We start from the raw sequence: 14,863 nt of genomic DNA on the forward strand, positions 1-14,863 counted from the left end.
TTTATTCAGCTTTTTTACATTTTCTATTTCACCTTTATTTAACCAGGTAGGCCAGTTGAGAACAAGTTCTCATTTACAGCTGCGACCTGGCCAAGATAAAGCAAAGCAGTGAGACACAAACAACAACACAGAGTTACACATAAACAAACGTACAGTCAATAACACAATAGAAAAGTCAATGTATAGTGTGTGCAAAAGTAGAAGAGTAGGAAGGTAGGCAATAAATAGGCCCTAGAGGCGAAAATAATTATAATTTAGCATTAACACTGGAGTGATAGATGTGCAGATGATGTGCAAGTAGAGATACTGGGGTGCAAAAGAGCAAGAGGGTCAATAATAATATGGGGATGAGGTAGTCAGGTGTGCTATTTACAGATTGGCTGTGTACAGGTACAGTGATCGGTAAGCTGGTCAGACAGCTGATGCTTAAAGTGCTGGACGTCCTCACTTAGGACTGGACTAGAATAATAAATTGAACAAGGAGCTACTGAAACATGGTTACAAGCTCAGAACCCAATATATTCGAAATCACTAAAGGCCAATCAAGGAAGCTCTTACTTAATTTACATCACTTACCTTAGATGGCTGTGTAGACACCAGCAATCACACACAGTTGTTCTGGTGTCCATGAGAGCTTGGACACGCATTTCCTATTATCGTTTTGCAGTGATTGTTTCATTAATAGCTATATGTTCTTTAGTGTTGTGTTTTGACTTTTCATTCAGCTTAACCTTGTCTTTAAGGCTGGACACAGCCCTATTTAGGACTATTCATTTGCTATTCACACTTTTTTCAGTTCTTTTTCTCTCAATCCTAAGGTCGTCATATAGAATGTGAAGATGTTGCGAAGTCATTCAACACTTTGATTCTGGAAATCGATTGAACCAGCTCTGTTCTGTTTTCATTCACAACTCTGAGAACATTGCACAAAACACTATCAGGCAAATCAATACCTCATGTAGATCAGCGTTTCCGAAACTCGGTCCTGGGGCCCCCCCTGGGTAAACGTTTTTGGTTTTGCCCTAGCACTACACAGCTGATTCAAATAACCAAAGATTGATGAGTTGGTTACTTGAATCAGCCGTGTAGTGATAGGGCAAAAACCCGTACCCAGCGGGGGCCCCAGGACCGAGTTTGGGAAACACTGACGTAGATTAGCTCTATAGACCTACCGTTTATACTATATAGGGTGACATGTAGGGAAGCCATATTTATTTGGTCAGCTCTTCCAAGGCAGTTGGACATGTTCAATTCTTGATGTCCTGTGTAAACCCTCCTGTGTAGTGACTCAGACACACTAACAGGGTCAATAAGTGTTTACTAGTTGTTGAAAATCTATTTAGTCAATGTAACACTTGCTGGAGTCCCACTGAGCTGCCTGACCAATAGAAGTGAATGACTCAACGGTCCAAACAACCAAACTTTCTGAGAGTGGAAGACATCTGGTGCAACCAATTTACTCCAGACAGTGAATTTTAACACACTGTCTCCATGGTAAAGGCCTTAGGGCAGATTCTCTCTGGACTCCCTCAAGGTAATTCATAGTTTGGTCTAGATCCTAAGTGATATTTTGGCTCTAATTATCACAACAATCATTATGGTTACTCCAGCATCCCATGATGTCATTAATGAGCCATAGGTGATCTGTTTCAGGAGACCTGATTGGCCATCAGGCATTTGACGATATGACCTTTTCAATCTCAATCTAACTGGCCTACGAGGAGGACAGGAAACACCCTGGAGTCACACCTCATCTGCTATGCCTCTTCTCTTGTTCCTTTGTCAGTCAGCTCCTTAATCCCCTCTTCTCACAGATAAAGGAAAGGCATCAAGGAGAAGAAGCCACTGATGACTGTTGAGATGCACTCGCAATGCCCAGACAGGGCGTAGATGGCTAGGCCAGGGTTCAGGGGTTGATACAGTATGTGATGGGGCTTCCCCTACTGTTTAAGTTACCCAAATACATGTCCACGTCAACATAAGGGGTTTATGACAAAAGAAACGCCACTTTGGATATGTTGAATATGATCATTTTATTAGAAAAATACAGCACCTTGAGAAGAGAAACGCTACAAAAGTCAGTCAACCCAGTTTCTATTAAACCAAGAAAAACAAAACCATTCATTTGTTCAGTCACCAACTCACTGCTAAAAACATTGAACAAGTAGAAGTCGATTAAAATAGCTATAAAAAAATACAAACGACCAAACATTTGTAAAAAGGTTGCCGTTTCAGTGTTACTGGTAAAGCAGGAAAGCCTGGAGTCTGTAAGGGAGGAAGAGGGCTGATGTTCTGTCCAGACGAGCCTGTCCCAAACTCCTCCGAATGCAGAACCGACACAGCTGAGAGAGAGTGCAGGGACCTGGGGAGAAAGAGGTAGAACGAAGAAGGGGAAGGAGATATGTCAGACATGGAAAATACGTTGATAGCCTTCCATCAGTAGACATACACTGTAATAGCCCACTGGGCACAGACGTAAATTCAACGTCTATCCCATGTTGGTTCAAGTTCATTTCATTGAAATGACGTGGGAACAACGTTGATTCAAACATTGTTTCCCCAGTGGGACATTTGGGTAGAGTCATGCATGCGTGGATGTGCGTGTGAATGCATTAATAAACAAGTATTTTCACCTCTTTTCTGTATTGTAGTTCTGACTGTACTGTCGCAAGCTGCCAGCTCCAGAGGAGTCTTCCCGTCTGAATTCCTACAACTCCCATCAGCCCCGTAGTCCATCAGAAGCTCCACCACCCTGATTTCTCCCCCTCGCACTGCAGCATGTAATGGTGTGTCTTGACCACACCCACCCTGGACATCAACACCTGATTGCAGCAGTCTCTCCACACAGTCGGTGGCCTGGGCCAGACAGGCTGTGTACAAAGGGGTTCCCACACCAGGCAGCTCCAGGTCTATGTGGAATCCATGGGACAGCAACACCTCTAGACACTCCCTGTGACCTGGGGAGGGAAACAACTTTTACTGAGTACAATGTCTACCATTATACCATCATGCTGCATGAAATGGTCATTCTGAGTCACACTGCACATAAAATAAATCCACATGCACACTTACCTCTCTTTGCAGCCTGGTGGATGGGTGAAGCCAGGTGATGGACAGCATGTGTGTTGGGGCTGTACTGTAGAATCAGTCTGACACAGGCAACACTCCCACTGCTGCAGGCATTGAAGAGGGGTGTGGCTCCATCAGTCGATACCATCTCCACCTGCAGACACACAGGGAGCAATCACATGAAGCGGCTTTAGGTTAGACGCTACCTATATTGGTAAAACACAAATCATTTATCACCTTTGATTCTTCCTAGTTTGAGCGAGAGAAAAGAAATGGTGTCCTTACATTGGCCCTGTTCTCCAGTAGGAACATGGTGCAGGCGTAATGTCCTCCGAGGCAGGCCTCGTGGAGGGGAGAGACCCTGTCCATTGTCAGCATGTCCACAGGAAACCCCTGAGAGTAGAGAAGATGGAGGACTTCATGTCTATGTGACGTGTGTTTTTAGTGTCAGTAGGTGATTTTTATGGCAGCTTTATACTGTAAGACATGGTTTTGAATGTGTACCTGTGAGACCAGAGTCCTCAGGGTCAGGAGTCTACCCTGGTAGGCGGCATCGTGAAGAGGAGTCCTGTCTGACCACAAGTCTGTGGAAACACACAATCATTCATTTACATTTAAGTCATTTAGCAGACGCTCTTATCCAGAGCGACTTAGTAGTGAATGCATACATTTCATACATTTTTTTTCTTCCCATACTGGTCCCCCAGACTGTAACCTGTCCAAACACAGCACATCATTATCAGACAATCAATCTCCTGGACCTCAGAGACACTGAAGCCCAGTTCCTGCCCCAGTATCACAGAAAACACTACCTGGGAGAACTAAACAACCACACCGACTTCCTCTCTCCTCCCCAAACTGGTTGTACTAACTGGCTCGTCTCAATAGAAGTAAATGAATATGCAGCAGACAAACCTGTTGGAACAGCCAGGAGAGTTCAAATGAGAGGCACTGTAAGGGAACTGTAGTCTCACATACTCAAGTACTACCAGTGGTGTAAATACTTTACTACAGCAGGGTTTTTTTGGGGGGGGGGGGTGGGGGGCGGGGGGAGAATCTGTACTTCACCATTTATATTTTGACAATTTACTCCACTACATTCCCATTGAAAATAATGTACTTTTTACTCCATACACTCTTTGACACCCCAAAGTACTTGTTACATTATGAATGCTTAAGAGAACAGGAAAATTGTCCAAAAAAAATAAACATTAAAAAAATAAATCACACCCCAAAGATAACATCCCTGCACATCCCTACTGCCTCTGATTTGGCAGACTCACTAAACACAAATGCTTAATTTGCAAATTATGTCTGTGTTGGAATGTGCCCCTGACGATCTGTAAATAACAAATACACATGTGCCATCTGGTTTGCCTAATATAAAGGAATTTTAAATGACTTATACTTTTGATATTTAAAATCAAACACTTTGTCTTTTACTCAAGTAGTATTTTACTGGGTGACTTTCACATTTACTTGAGGCATTCTCTATTAAGGTACAGTATTGTTACTCTGCATATCTACATGCTGATGTATCTGTAACATACAGTGCATTCAGAAAGTATTCAGACCATGACCACGTTGTTACGTTACAGCCTTATTCTAAAATAGATTAAATACATTTTCCCCCTCATCTACACACAATACCCCATAATCGCAAAGCAAAAAACTGACTTTTACAAATTTTATATGAACATAAATATAAGTATTCAGACTCTTTACTCAGTACTTTGTTGAAGCACCTTTGGCAGTGATTACAGCATTGAGTCTTCTTGGGTATGACCCTACAAGCTTAGCACACCTTTATTTGGGGAGTTTCTCCTATTCTTCTTTGCAGAGCCTCTCAAACACTGTCAGGTTGGATGGGAAGTGTCACTGCACAGCTATTTTCAGGTCTCTCCAGAAATGTTTGATCGGGTTCAAGTCCGGGATCTGGCCACTCAGACTTGTCCCGAAGCCCCTCCTGTGTTGTCTTGGCTGTGTGCATAGGGTTGTTGTCCTGTTGGAAGGTGAACCTTTGCCCCAGTCTGAGGCCCTGAGCACTCTGAAAACTTTCTCCAAGGATCTCATAGTACTTTGCTCCATTCATCTTTGCCTCGATCCTGACTAGTCTCCCAGTCCCTGCCGTTGAAAACATCCCAACAGCCTGATGCTGCCATCCCCATGTTTCACCATTAAGGACCGATTGGTGGAGTGCGGCAGAGATGATTGTCCATCTGGAATGTTCTGCCATCTCCACAGAGGAACTCTGAGTGACCATTGAGTTCTTGGTCACCTCCTTAACCAAGGCCCTTCTCCCCAGATTTCTCAGTTTGTCTTGGTGGTTGTTGGTGGTTCCAAACTTCTTTCATTTAACAATGATGGAGGCCACTGTGTTCTTTGGGATCTTCAATGTTGCCAACATTTTTAGTACCCTTCCCCAGATCTGTGCCTGAACACAATCCTGTCTCAGCGCGCTACAGCTAATTCCTTCAACCTCATGGCTTAGTTCTTTCTGACATGCACTGTCAACTGTGGAGCTTTATATAGACAGGTGTTTGTCTTTCCAAATCATGTCCAATCAATTGAATTTACCACAGGTGGACTCCGATAAAGTTGTAGAGACATCTCAAGGATGATCAATGGAAACAGGATGCACCTGGGGTCAATTTCGTGTCTCATAGCAAAGGGTCTGAATACTTATGTAAATAAGGTATTTCTGTTTTTTTATATTTAGTACATTTGCAACAAAAAAAATGCTTTGTCATTATGGGGTGTTGTGTGTAAGATTGCTGAGGAAATGTGTTTATTTAACCCATTTTAGAATAAGGCTGTAGCGTAACAAAATGTGGGGAAAGTTGGGGGAAAAATTGAGAAGAATGTAGTAGTGACTGTTGTCGATAAAGAGGCTTCCGAAGGCCCTCGATGAATCGACAACTAGCTTTTGAGATGGACTTGATTCTGTCGCGAACTCACATATCGAGTACTCAACGTGTTCGGTCTGAGATTAAGCGAAGGTTTCCGGCCATCGCTAAGGCAACAAGAGTTTGTTTTGATATTTTAAACTGCGTGTCGTGATAGCGTTTGGTGTAGGGGGACAAAATAAATGTATGCACGATGGCGCACGCGCGCAGCCGGTTTGGGTTCCGTGTTAAAGCCCCCAGGCATCTCTACCCCCAATGCTCCAATTTATGTTAAGTGATCCCAGAGGTCGCTCAGGGTAGCCCTCATATCCGTTCGTGTACTACTAGGATATGCTGAACAACACCTCTCCTGCTTGCCTGCCTGCAGTGCTCACACAGATTCAGAGATCCATGTAATGCATCAGCAGCGGGTAATCTGATTTCCAATGACTACACCGGCAATGCTAATGTGTTTCATCCTAAATGGAACACTCTCACATCTATGTCCCATGGAGAAGCAATAGGCTACAGGCTAACATCACAAATATAGCTTATCAATTTCTACACCCCCTCATGCAAATATGTTTGTCTCTCTGTGGGGGGAATGGTTAAACTGAAGATGGGAAATGGACTGAAATAAAAAATGTGCACTGTGTGGTGAACATGAATGGTTTCAGAAGTGTGTATGTGTATGTGGACGTGATTAACTATAACCACTGGGTATTACTAAACTAGACTTTGGTTCCCTTACTTTCACTAAGAAAATGATAGGCAGTATATTTATTCGGGACATACATCAGGCTACCCACTGTGCACAGATATCAGTTCAACGTTTAGTTTTCATTTACATTTGGTTGGATTTGTCAACAAAAATATTTCACCATATCATTTTAAAATACAAAATTCCCTTAAGTTGTTTACTTTTGTTCTTCAAATTCAATCAGTTTTCCACGTTGATTCAACGTCATCACATCTAATGTTTTTGGTTGAAATTACATGGAAACAACATTTGATTCAAACAGTAGGTAGACAGTATTCTTCTTCTAAAAACACACCAATATATCTTGACCTAACTGCTCTCTCTTTCCATTTTCTCTCTCTCTCATCGCCTCAACCAACTTCCTGAAATATCTGAAACAACTCTGGTTCTCAACTCTTAAGAAAACATACTGTATAATGTGTTTATTCAGGACACCAACCTTCTCTGTTGAACAACACCAATACCACAGACAAAAGCACAGAACACACTGAAGATCTCTTGGCCTCTCTCAAATTGTAAGTGTAACTTTCTTGCTCTCACAGAACACAAACTTGCTAAACAGTATTTACTTTGACAAAGCAGCAGAAGAAAAAGAGAAAACCATACCAGCCATGAGCGAGTTGCATGCCAGTCCACCATAGATGTGGAAGGGTCCCCTCCAAGGCCGACTGGACAGGACCATCTCCGTCTGCACACCAACCATGGTCAAACAACAGCAGCCTCCTCCACAGTGAATGAACCAGCTATGGGTGGGATCCACAAACCTGTCTGCCCACTGCTGGCCTTCACAGACCTCTTATCAGGCCCCAAGCTACCTCCTCCCCCCAACCCTGAGGAAAGGACTACCACCCCTACAACCCCCCTTTCCGTGGAATTGGGGACCCGTTGCATGATAATAGAGGTAAGCATTGGACGGATAGACACGGGGCCACACACACACACACACACACACACACACAAATGGAACATCTGTGTCTATTCTGATATCTAGGTGATAAGGTGTGGTATTTCAACATGTGCAGAGGACAACCTTGTGGCGTAAGAAAAAAAATAATTGGATAAGGTGCGATTGAATTTAAGAAATCTGTTTAGGGCTTTCTGAAAGCCAATTTTAAGAGGGGAGTAGTAAAGCTATCTGCATATCTGTGTCGTTACATCATTCAAGTCCGGTTCACTGTTTCCTTCAGGGACATCACTTCAAAACAGCCAGTCAAAACATGGTGCCTGTAGAACATCGACATTGGAATGTGAATAGTTGGGTATTTTGAAAGTAAAAACTTTTCAATAGTGCAAAAAAACATGTTTTTACCAAACCGTGGTTCAGTCTTCACAAACAGTCTGAATGAGGGCTACATACATACCATATTGACTTTTCAGACTTGTTCTAAAACTATTGAGCTAGATTAGTATGTTACATGTATAGGGGGGGATGGGTGTGTCCAGCACCTCTGGAACCTCTCCTGCATACTCTCTCCTACATCTCTTTGAAACATTTGACCCTCATGAATACCCTTAACCACTTTAGGCAGAAAATGTGTTTCTATAGTGACAACAATGATGCTATTTACCCAGACTACAACCCTAACGTTACCCAGACTACAACCCTAACGATGTGTGAATGGTGCATTACCCTCAGCCTTGAAAAGATAGGAATGTAATTCCTACCTCCTCCCCTTTCATTGCTATGTGTTTCGTCTGGCAAGATGTTTACAGTGAAAACGGTGATGTTTTTGTTCTAGGACATACAAGAAGTTTGAGGCCCTAGCTATTGAAAATCCATGATCAGAAAAAAGGGTGATAAAATAGGTCATCCTGCAACAGACTTTACTTATTTCCATCATAGGTCAAGGTTCAGGAATCAGTGCATCATCAGGGTACACACAGCCTTAAGCATGAGCTCACAAACATTTGTAAAAATAAACAAATCCCCAAAGCAGAGGAACCACCCATCAAAGACATTGGCAAAGCATGATATGAGTAAAAATGTTAAACAGCAGAGAACTACAAAAAATGAAATTCAAGCATAAAAGGACAAGGAAGGGAACTTGGTTAGTGGGAGGGGTTGGAATACAAAACTATGCTATTACAGACTCCCCTTAAAGTTTATACTGCTGTCTATGGCAACCAGTGGCATTCATTGTGGCATTTTTGTAATAACGATATACCCTCCAACCTTCAGTGCAAAGCATTGATAAAGAAATTAAAATACAAAAACTAGGAGTGAAACATTAATACAGAAGTGCTTCAGTTTTGGGGTTCATTCAGGGGTTACAAAGAATAAAACGCATTGAGCAAGAACACTCATCCTATTGTAAACATCAGGGTTACCCTTAAAATATTCTGCAATGAGTGGTCAGCATCCACAGTGATTAGGTAGTGGGGTCAGAGGTCAAGCTAAGATTTTTTTTAAACAGTTATGTTGAGGATAAGGAGTTGTGTTTGCGTGGAGTTATCATCATAGCTTGGTATTTTGACCACCTGGCTTCTCCTTTGTCAACATGGCACTTTTAGAGAGAGTTCCTTTCCTATCGCCCAAGCCCTGCCTCCATAGCCCCTGGGGGCCTGTGGCGTCCATGGCAACGTCTATGAGGCAGTCTGGGAGGAGCCAGCGGAGAAGGAGCAGGAGGAGGAAGTCAAGGACAGCGAAGAAGGCAAAGATGGAGCCTGCCACAGGGCCACAGTGGGTTCTCAGTCTGAGCAGCCGTCTGTCCAGAGCAAGAACCTTCTCCCCAGCCACACGGTCATACACCTGACAGAACAGAGAGCAGACACACACACAGAGTTAGTATCAATGAATTAAACCTCATCAATATCTCAGTGTGTCAATTAAAGGTATTATGGCAGTGTATCAGTCTAGATTTAGAAAACATGCTAAATATATTACTCATGTATGAGCCTACCTTCTCTGTCCTCTCTGCGACATTCCTCCAGGTGTAGAGGGTGCAGACGTGGGCGTGGATGGAAGCTGGGGAGGCGACGCTGCCCGATCGTTGCCTAGCGATGACACTGTCCAGGCCGGCACAAAGAGAACGCACGGTGGGCTCACACAGGGTGATCAGATCCTCAGGCAGAACCTCAGGGATCCCTCCAACACGCGTACTTACCACCTACAGTGAGGGAAAAAAGTATTTGATCCCCTGCTGATTTTGTACGTTTGCCCACTGACAAACAAATGATCAGTCTATAACTTTAATGGTAGGTTAATTTGAACAGTGAGAGACAGAATAACAAGAAATAAAATCCTGAAAAATGCATGTCAAAAATGTTATAAATTTGCATTTTAATACTTTTTTCCCTCACTGTACACACACACACACACACACTTCCATGAACCACATACATACTCAATCCACCGATGCTAAGAATAACAAGCAGACTACCATCCAACCAGCCACGTGCAGATACCAACCAGCCACGTGCAGATACCAACCAGATACCAACCAGCCACGTGCAGATACCAACCAGATACCAACCAGCCACGTGCAGATACCAACCAGCCACGTGCAGATACCAACCAGCCACGTGCAGATACCAACCAGCCACGTGCAGATACCAACCAGCCACGTGCAGATACCAACCAGGCACGTGCAGATACCAACCAGGCACGTGCAGATACCAACCAGCCACGTGCAGATACCAACCAGCCACGTGCAGATACCAACCAGCCACATGCAGATACCAACCAGCCACGTGCAGATACCAACCAGATACCAACCAGCCACGTGCAGATACCAACCAGCCACATGCAGACACCAACCAGCCACATGCAGATACCAACCAGCCACATGCAGACACCAACCAGCCACGTGCAGATACCAACCAGCCACATGCAGATACCAACCAGCCACGTGCAGATACCAACCAGATACCAACCAGCCACGTGCAGATACCAACCAGATACCAACCAGCCACGTGCAGATACCAACCAGCCACGTGCAGATACCAACCAGCCACGTGCAGATACCAACCAGATACCAACCAGATACCAACCAGCCACGTGCAGATACCAACCAGCCACATGCAGACACCAACCAGCCACGTGCAGATACCAACCAGATACCAACCAGATACCAACCAGATACCAACCAGCCACATGCAGACACCAACCAGCCACGTGCAGATACCAACCAGCCACATGCAGATACCAACCAGCCACATGCAGATACCAACCAGCCACATGCAGATACCAACCAGGGTTACCGTAAAGAAAATGTGGCGCCGGACATTTGACAGGCAGCATTTTAATTTACTGGACATTTGAGAAAATTCCCAGACCCATATGCATTGGGTGCGTAACCTGATTAGGGTGTCCACCCACGGTGCTTGTGGTAACATGGTCATTCATATTCAAAGATGAGGGTGCAACGATGTGCGGTCTTTTTTACTGAACTCTGATGTGCACTTTGAAGATGTTAGAATAACTGTCCACATTAACTTTTCCTCAGACAACAAGACCAGTCACAAACAGCAAAATCACTAGCCTGTCAATCTACTATAGTATAAACGTTTCATTCTGTAATGCAATTAGTGGGAAAACAGCATTGTCCAAAGCGCACTGCACATGAGTGATTTCATGTGACAGAGATGAAAATATCCATTCGAAATGTAGAAAGTGGGGAGATCTAATACGGAACAACTAGCATGGGTTGATAATATGACTAGTATTGTGTCTCTGGCTAATGGACAATGAAAGAAAGTGGATTTAAAATAATTGCCTCTACAGATATGGTCTGATTTTGGCTAGGCTACATTGAAGCATGGTAAGACATGCCTCATAATATGTAGTAAAACTTTTAGATTTCAAACAATAAAGTATATGTTTTCAAAATGGATACTGCCTCCAGCTCATTGTAATGTGGTGTGTGTCACATTGATGTAGCCTGCCTTCCATTGCATATGCATTTGCTGTTTGAGATATTTTAGCAGTAGCTCTTGCGCTGTCTGACAGATTTTCCGCTCAAAGAATCTGTATCTGTATGCTGTACACGTGATAAATAAGATACATAACGAATATACTGTGCACACACGCCAATTTAATTCCACTAAATGTTGCAAATGAACCAATAGACCTAAAAGCAGGACCAGCCAAATGTATTTACATCAACCGGTATTTACAGCAATAAACTGGCTAAAAAGTATTATGTCTCTTCTGCCAGACAATTGGCATGCAGCAATTGGATTTATCAGCATTTGTATCATTTTTTTGTTTTGCCCAAAACCTAGCAATAAACAGTACAACCACCTTCTAGTTTGTGTCCAGGTATGGGCAACAGAGGATGAATATGGATTAATATTCAGTAGGCAAACAGACCTGTAGTCCACAGCTGGCCCCCTCCACTATAGCCATGCAGAAGGCCTCGGTCAGGGAGGTGTTGAGGAAGATATGTCCCTGGACCAAGACCCCCCGCACATCCTTATGCTCAAGGGCCCCCAGGAGACGCACCCTGGGGAGAGAGAGAAGCAAATCAGACACACACACCTACACCCTCAAACATATACCAACCCACACACATCACTGATTAATTATACCTGTCGTGTAGCTGGTATTTCTCTCTCACTTCCTCCAACACGATTCTCTTTGGTCCCTCTCCACCAATCAGGAAATGTAGATCGGGATGTTTGAGGCACAGCTCTGGGATGATCCCACCCAGAAGATCTATTCCTAAAAAAAGTATAAAAGCAGCAGTTGAGACTTCACATTCCTACAATCATATCTACAGGCTTTGTTTATTGATAAATGACAAGCGCACATAGTTCATCTTTTTGCTATGTGGGGTCTACATTTATCATTATATAGTCTCACCCCTCTTTACCTTTACGATAGACGAGGCGGCTGACCACTACGATGGTGATCCTGTCATCATAGCGCTGGGAAGGGTCGGGGGTGAAGTCTGTGGGGTCGACAGCGTTGGGGATGACAGAAACAATCTCGGGGTCAAGTGCTGCCCTAAGCACGGTGTTCTCCTTACTGGTGTACGACACGCACACAATGTGATTGGTGTCGCACAGAGACACCGTCAGCAGCTTATTGGTCAGCACCGAGCTAACATCAGCAAAACCAAAGAGGGAGTGGTCAGTAAACACCTGTAAACAGACAACAACGTAGTTATTTATACTAAATGGACACACAAAAACTATTTTAGGAACTTTATATGCTATCATCTTGCTCTAGGACGCGCCTGCAATGGCATCATCTTCCCTAAAGTGCACCACCTTCGGTCAAAATTGGCTTAGTTTCACTGCCCACAACTCTGTTAGACTGCTACCCACAACTCTGTTAGACTGCTACCCACAACTCTGTTAGACTGCTACCCACAACTCTTTTAGACTGCTACCCACAACTCTTTTAGACTGCTACCCACAACTCTGTTAGACTGCTACCCACAACTCTGTTAGACTGCTACCCACAACTCTGTTAGACTGCTACCCACAACTCTGTTAGACTGCTACCCACAACTCTGTTAGACTGCTACCCACAACTCTGTTAGACTGCTACCCACAACTCTGTTAGACTGCTACCCACAACTCTGTTAGACTGCTACCCACCGTGTTGAGGCCCATGGTCTTGGCGTGGAACAGTGCATCGTGGCCCATGGCGGAGAAGGAGCTGTGGGCGTGCACCACGGTGATACGCTCCCTGACAAACACGCAGCGCAGCAGCGGCAGGCTGTGGAAGCAGGTGGTAGCTGTGGACTGGTTGTACATCACCTGCAGGGGCAGGTAGTACACCTTGAGCCCGTTGGTCAGGTAGCGGACCCCCTTTCTGCAGCCGTAGGCGTGGGTGGCGATCACCACCTTGTGACCCTTCTCTATCAGACACTGAGACAGCTGGTAGATGTGGCTCTCCACCCCTCCCATGTTGGGGTAAAAAAAGTCTGACACCATGCAGATGTTGTGCTTCTTGGCAGGGGCCTGGGGAGCCACTGTGAGCCCATCAGGGTGTCTGTTGGCTGGGGGAGCGTGGACAGCTGCCCCCCTCCTTCGCTGGCCCATGGTGGTGGAGTTATATGGTGGTGTGCGTCACTCATACAGGCGTCTTACATTTAGAGGAACCATGCACCTGAGTAAACAATTAAACATTACAATAGATAGCTACCACTACACAATCCGCTCAGATTAACCTAGGACTTGATCTAACTACAACATACACTTTGGTAATGAAGCTTATGGATAGGTTATCTATGAATAAGCAGTTGCTAGCAAGCCGAGGAATCATCTTTGTAGTGGCTTGGACAACGATTCCCATAGATACCCGATTAATTTGTGGCTTGGAGGTAGCATGCTAACGTGGCTAGCAAGTTAGAAATTAGGCTAGATAAACTAGCTAGTATGTTTGCTGTAATGCTTCTGAGAACATTTAGATGACTAGGACTTGAGAGACTACGACCTTACCTTCAAAACAAAGCGAAATTGTTTTTTGTTTGATATAAACCTACATTTTGTCTCAGTCTATCTTCATTCAAATTTCTGTCAATCAAAACATCTCGTCACTTCCTGGTCCGCTTCAGATCGTCTTCTTCTTCTTCTTCTTCTTCTTCCTTTTCGTCTTCTTCTAGAATCTGGTGTTATTGCTGCCTCCTGCTGTAGTAGTCAGGAATAGCCTCACTGCGTCTGGTGCGTTCAACACCTGGGTTGCGGTCCAAACACTTAAAAGACACACCCTCGTCCGCTTACCCTCGCCTTATGCCCTTGGGGGAATCCCCGTCTCCATCTTGGAGAGTGGTTCAAATAATTAGCCAAGCAAGGGAAGTTTGCAATGTAAGCCCCTCAGCCCTCGTTTTTAGTCGGCTTTGCAAGTGTACAATTATGTTCACTACGGCCTGAAACTCCCCATAATTCAATTCAAGATTGTACATCCTGCTAAAAAAAGTCTGCGAAAATTTTAAGACAACATCAATGGAGAAGTCAACATACAAGTGTAAGTAAAAACAAATGCAAATAAGGTAGAAATTTTGCTACTACATAACCAAACAAAAACATATTTAGTTTTTATCTTTTGGAAATTGTATAAATAAAACATTTTCCTTCTTCAGAAGTAGCTCGGCAGGCTAATGTTAGTTAGCTAATTAATTTGCTAGCTGTCATACAGTAGGTGTATTTTAATAATTATATATTTAATGTAAGTAGACATGCACTCATAATTGACTGT

General features: G+C 43.9%; 2 protein-coding genes across 3 annotated transcripts; both read right to left on the reverse strand.

Annotated features, from left to right (window-relative positions):
- Positions 1-2,014: 2,014 nt before the first annotated feature.
- On the reverse strand, positions 2,015-7,559 carry asb11 (ankyrin repeat and SOCS box containing 11). The gene is made up of 6 exons (XM_014174221.3): positions 7,321-7,559; positions 3,574-3,653; positions 3,355-3,462; positions 3,073-3,223; positions 2,634-2,957; positions 2,015-2,362 (listed from the first exon to the last, which is right to left on the reverse strand). The coding sequence occupies exons 1-6, from the start codon at positions 7,415-7,417 to the stop codon at positions 2,238-2,240; spliced, it is 885 nt and encodes a 294-aa protein (XP_014029696.1). The 5' UTR covers positions 7,418-7,559; the 3' UTR covers positions 2,015-2,237.
- A 962-nt stretch (positions 7,560-8,521) lies between these two features.
- Positions 8,522-14,277, reverse strand: piga (phosphatidylinositol glycan anchor biosynthesis, class A). 2 transcript variants are annotated; one of them, XM_014174220.2, is made up of 7 exons: positions 14,151-14,277; positions 13,261-13,774; positions 12,528-12,798; positions 12,244-12,376; positions 12,026-12,158; positions 9,615-9,821; positions 8,522-9,463 (listed from the first exon to the last, which is right to left on the reverse strand). In XM_014174220.2, the coding sequence occupies exons 2-7, from the start codon at positions 13,705-13,707 to the stop codon at positions 9,170-9,172; spliced, it is 1,485 nt and encodes a 494-aa protein (XP_014029695.1). In that variant the 5' UTR covers positions 13,708-13,774; positions 14,151-14,277; the 3' UTR covers positions 8,522-9,169. The 2 variants fall into 2 exon arrangements, with proteins under 2 accessions (XP_014029695.1, XP_014029693.1); XM_014174218.3 differs by having other exon boundaries at positions 14,107-14,260.
- Between the last annotated feature and the right edge of the window lie 586 nt (positions 14,278-14,863).

Source organism: Salmo salar, chromosome 25 (assembly GCF_965601325.2).
Source record: "Salmo salar chromosome 25, fSalSal1, whole genome shotgun sequence".
Taxonomy (NCBI): Eukaryota; Metazoa; Chordata; class Actinopteri; order Salmoniformes; family Salmonidae; genus Salmo; species Salmo salar.

Bases quoted from the DNA above. Each gene is read 5' to 3' on its own strand.
- piga (XM_014174220.2), bottom strand. From the start codon at position 13,707: ATGGGCCAGCGAAGGAGGGGGGCAGCTGTCCACGCTCCCCCAGCCAAC. The intron at 12,377-12,527 runs GTAAAGAGGGGT...TACTTTTTTTAG, and splicing joins CCGCCTCGTCTATCGTAAAG to GAATAGATCTTCTGGGTGGG. The intron at 9,822-12,025 runs GTCTGTTTGCCT...CCCTCACTGTAG, and splicing joins GGGCCAGCTGTGGACTACAG to GTGGTAAGTACGCGTGTTGG.
- asb11 (XM_014174221.3), bottom strand. From the start codon at position 7,417: ATGGTTGGTGTGCAGACGGAGATGGTCCTGTCCAGTCGGCCTTGGAGG. The intron at 2,958-3,072 runs GTAAGTGTGCAT...TTCCCTCCCCAG, and splicing joins CCACCAGGCTGCAAAGAGAG to GTCACAGGGAGTGTCTAGAG. The intron at 2,363-2,633 runs GTGAAAATACTT...CTTTCTCCCCAG, and splicing joins AACTACAATACAGAAAAGAG to GTCCCTGCACTCTCTCTCAG.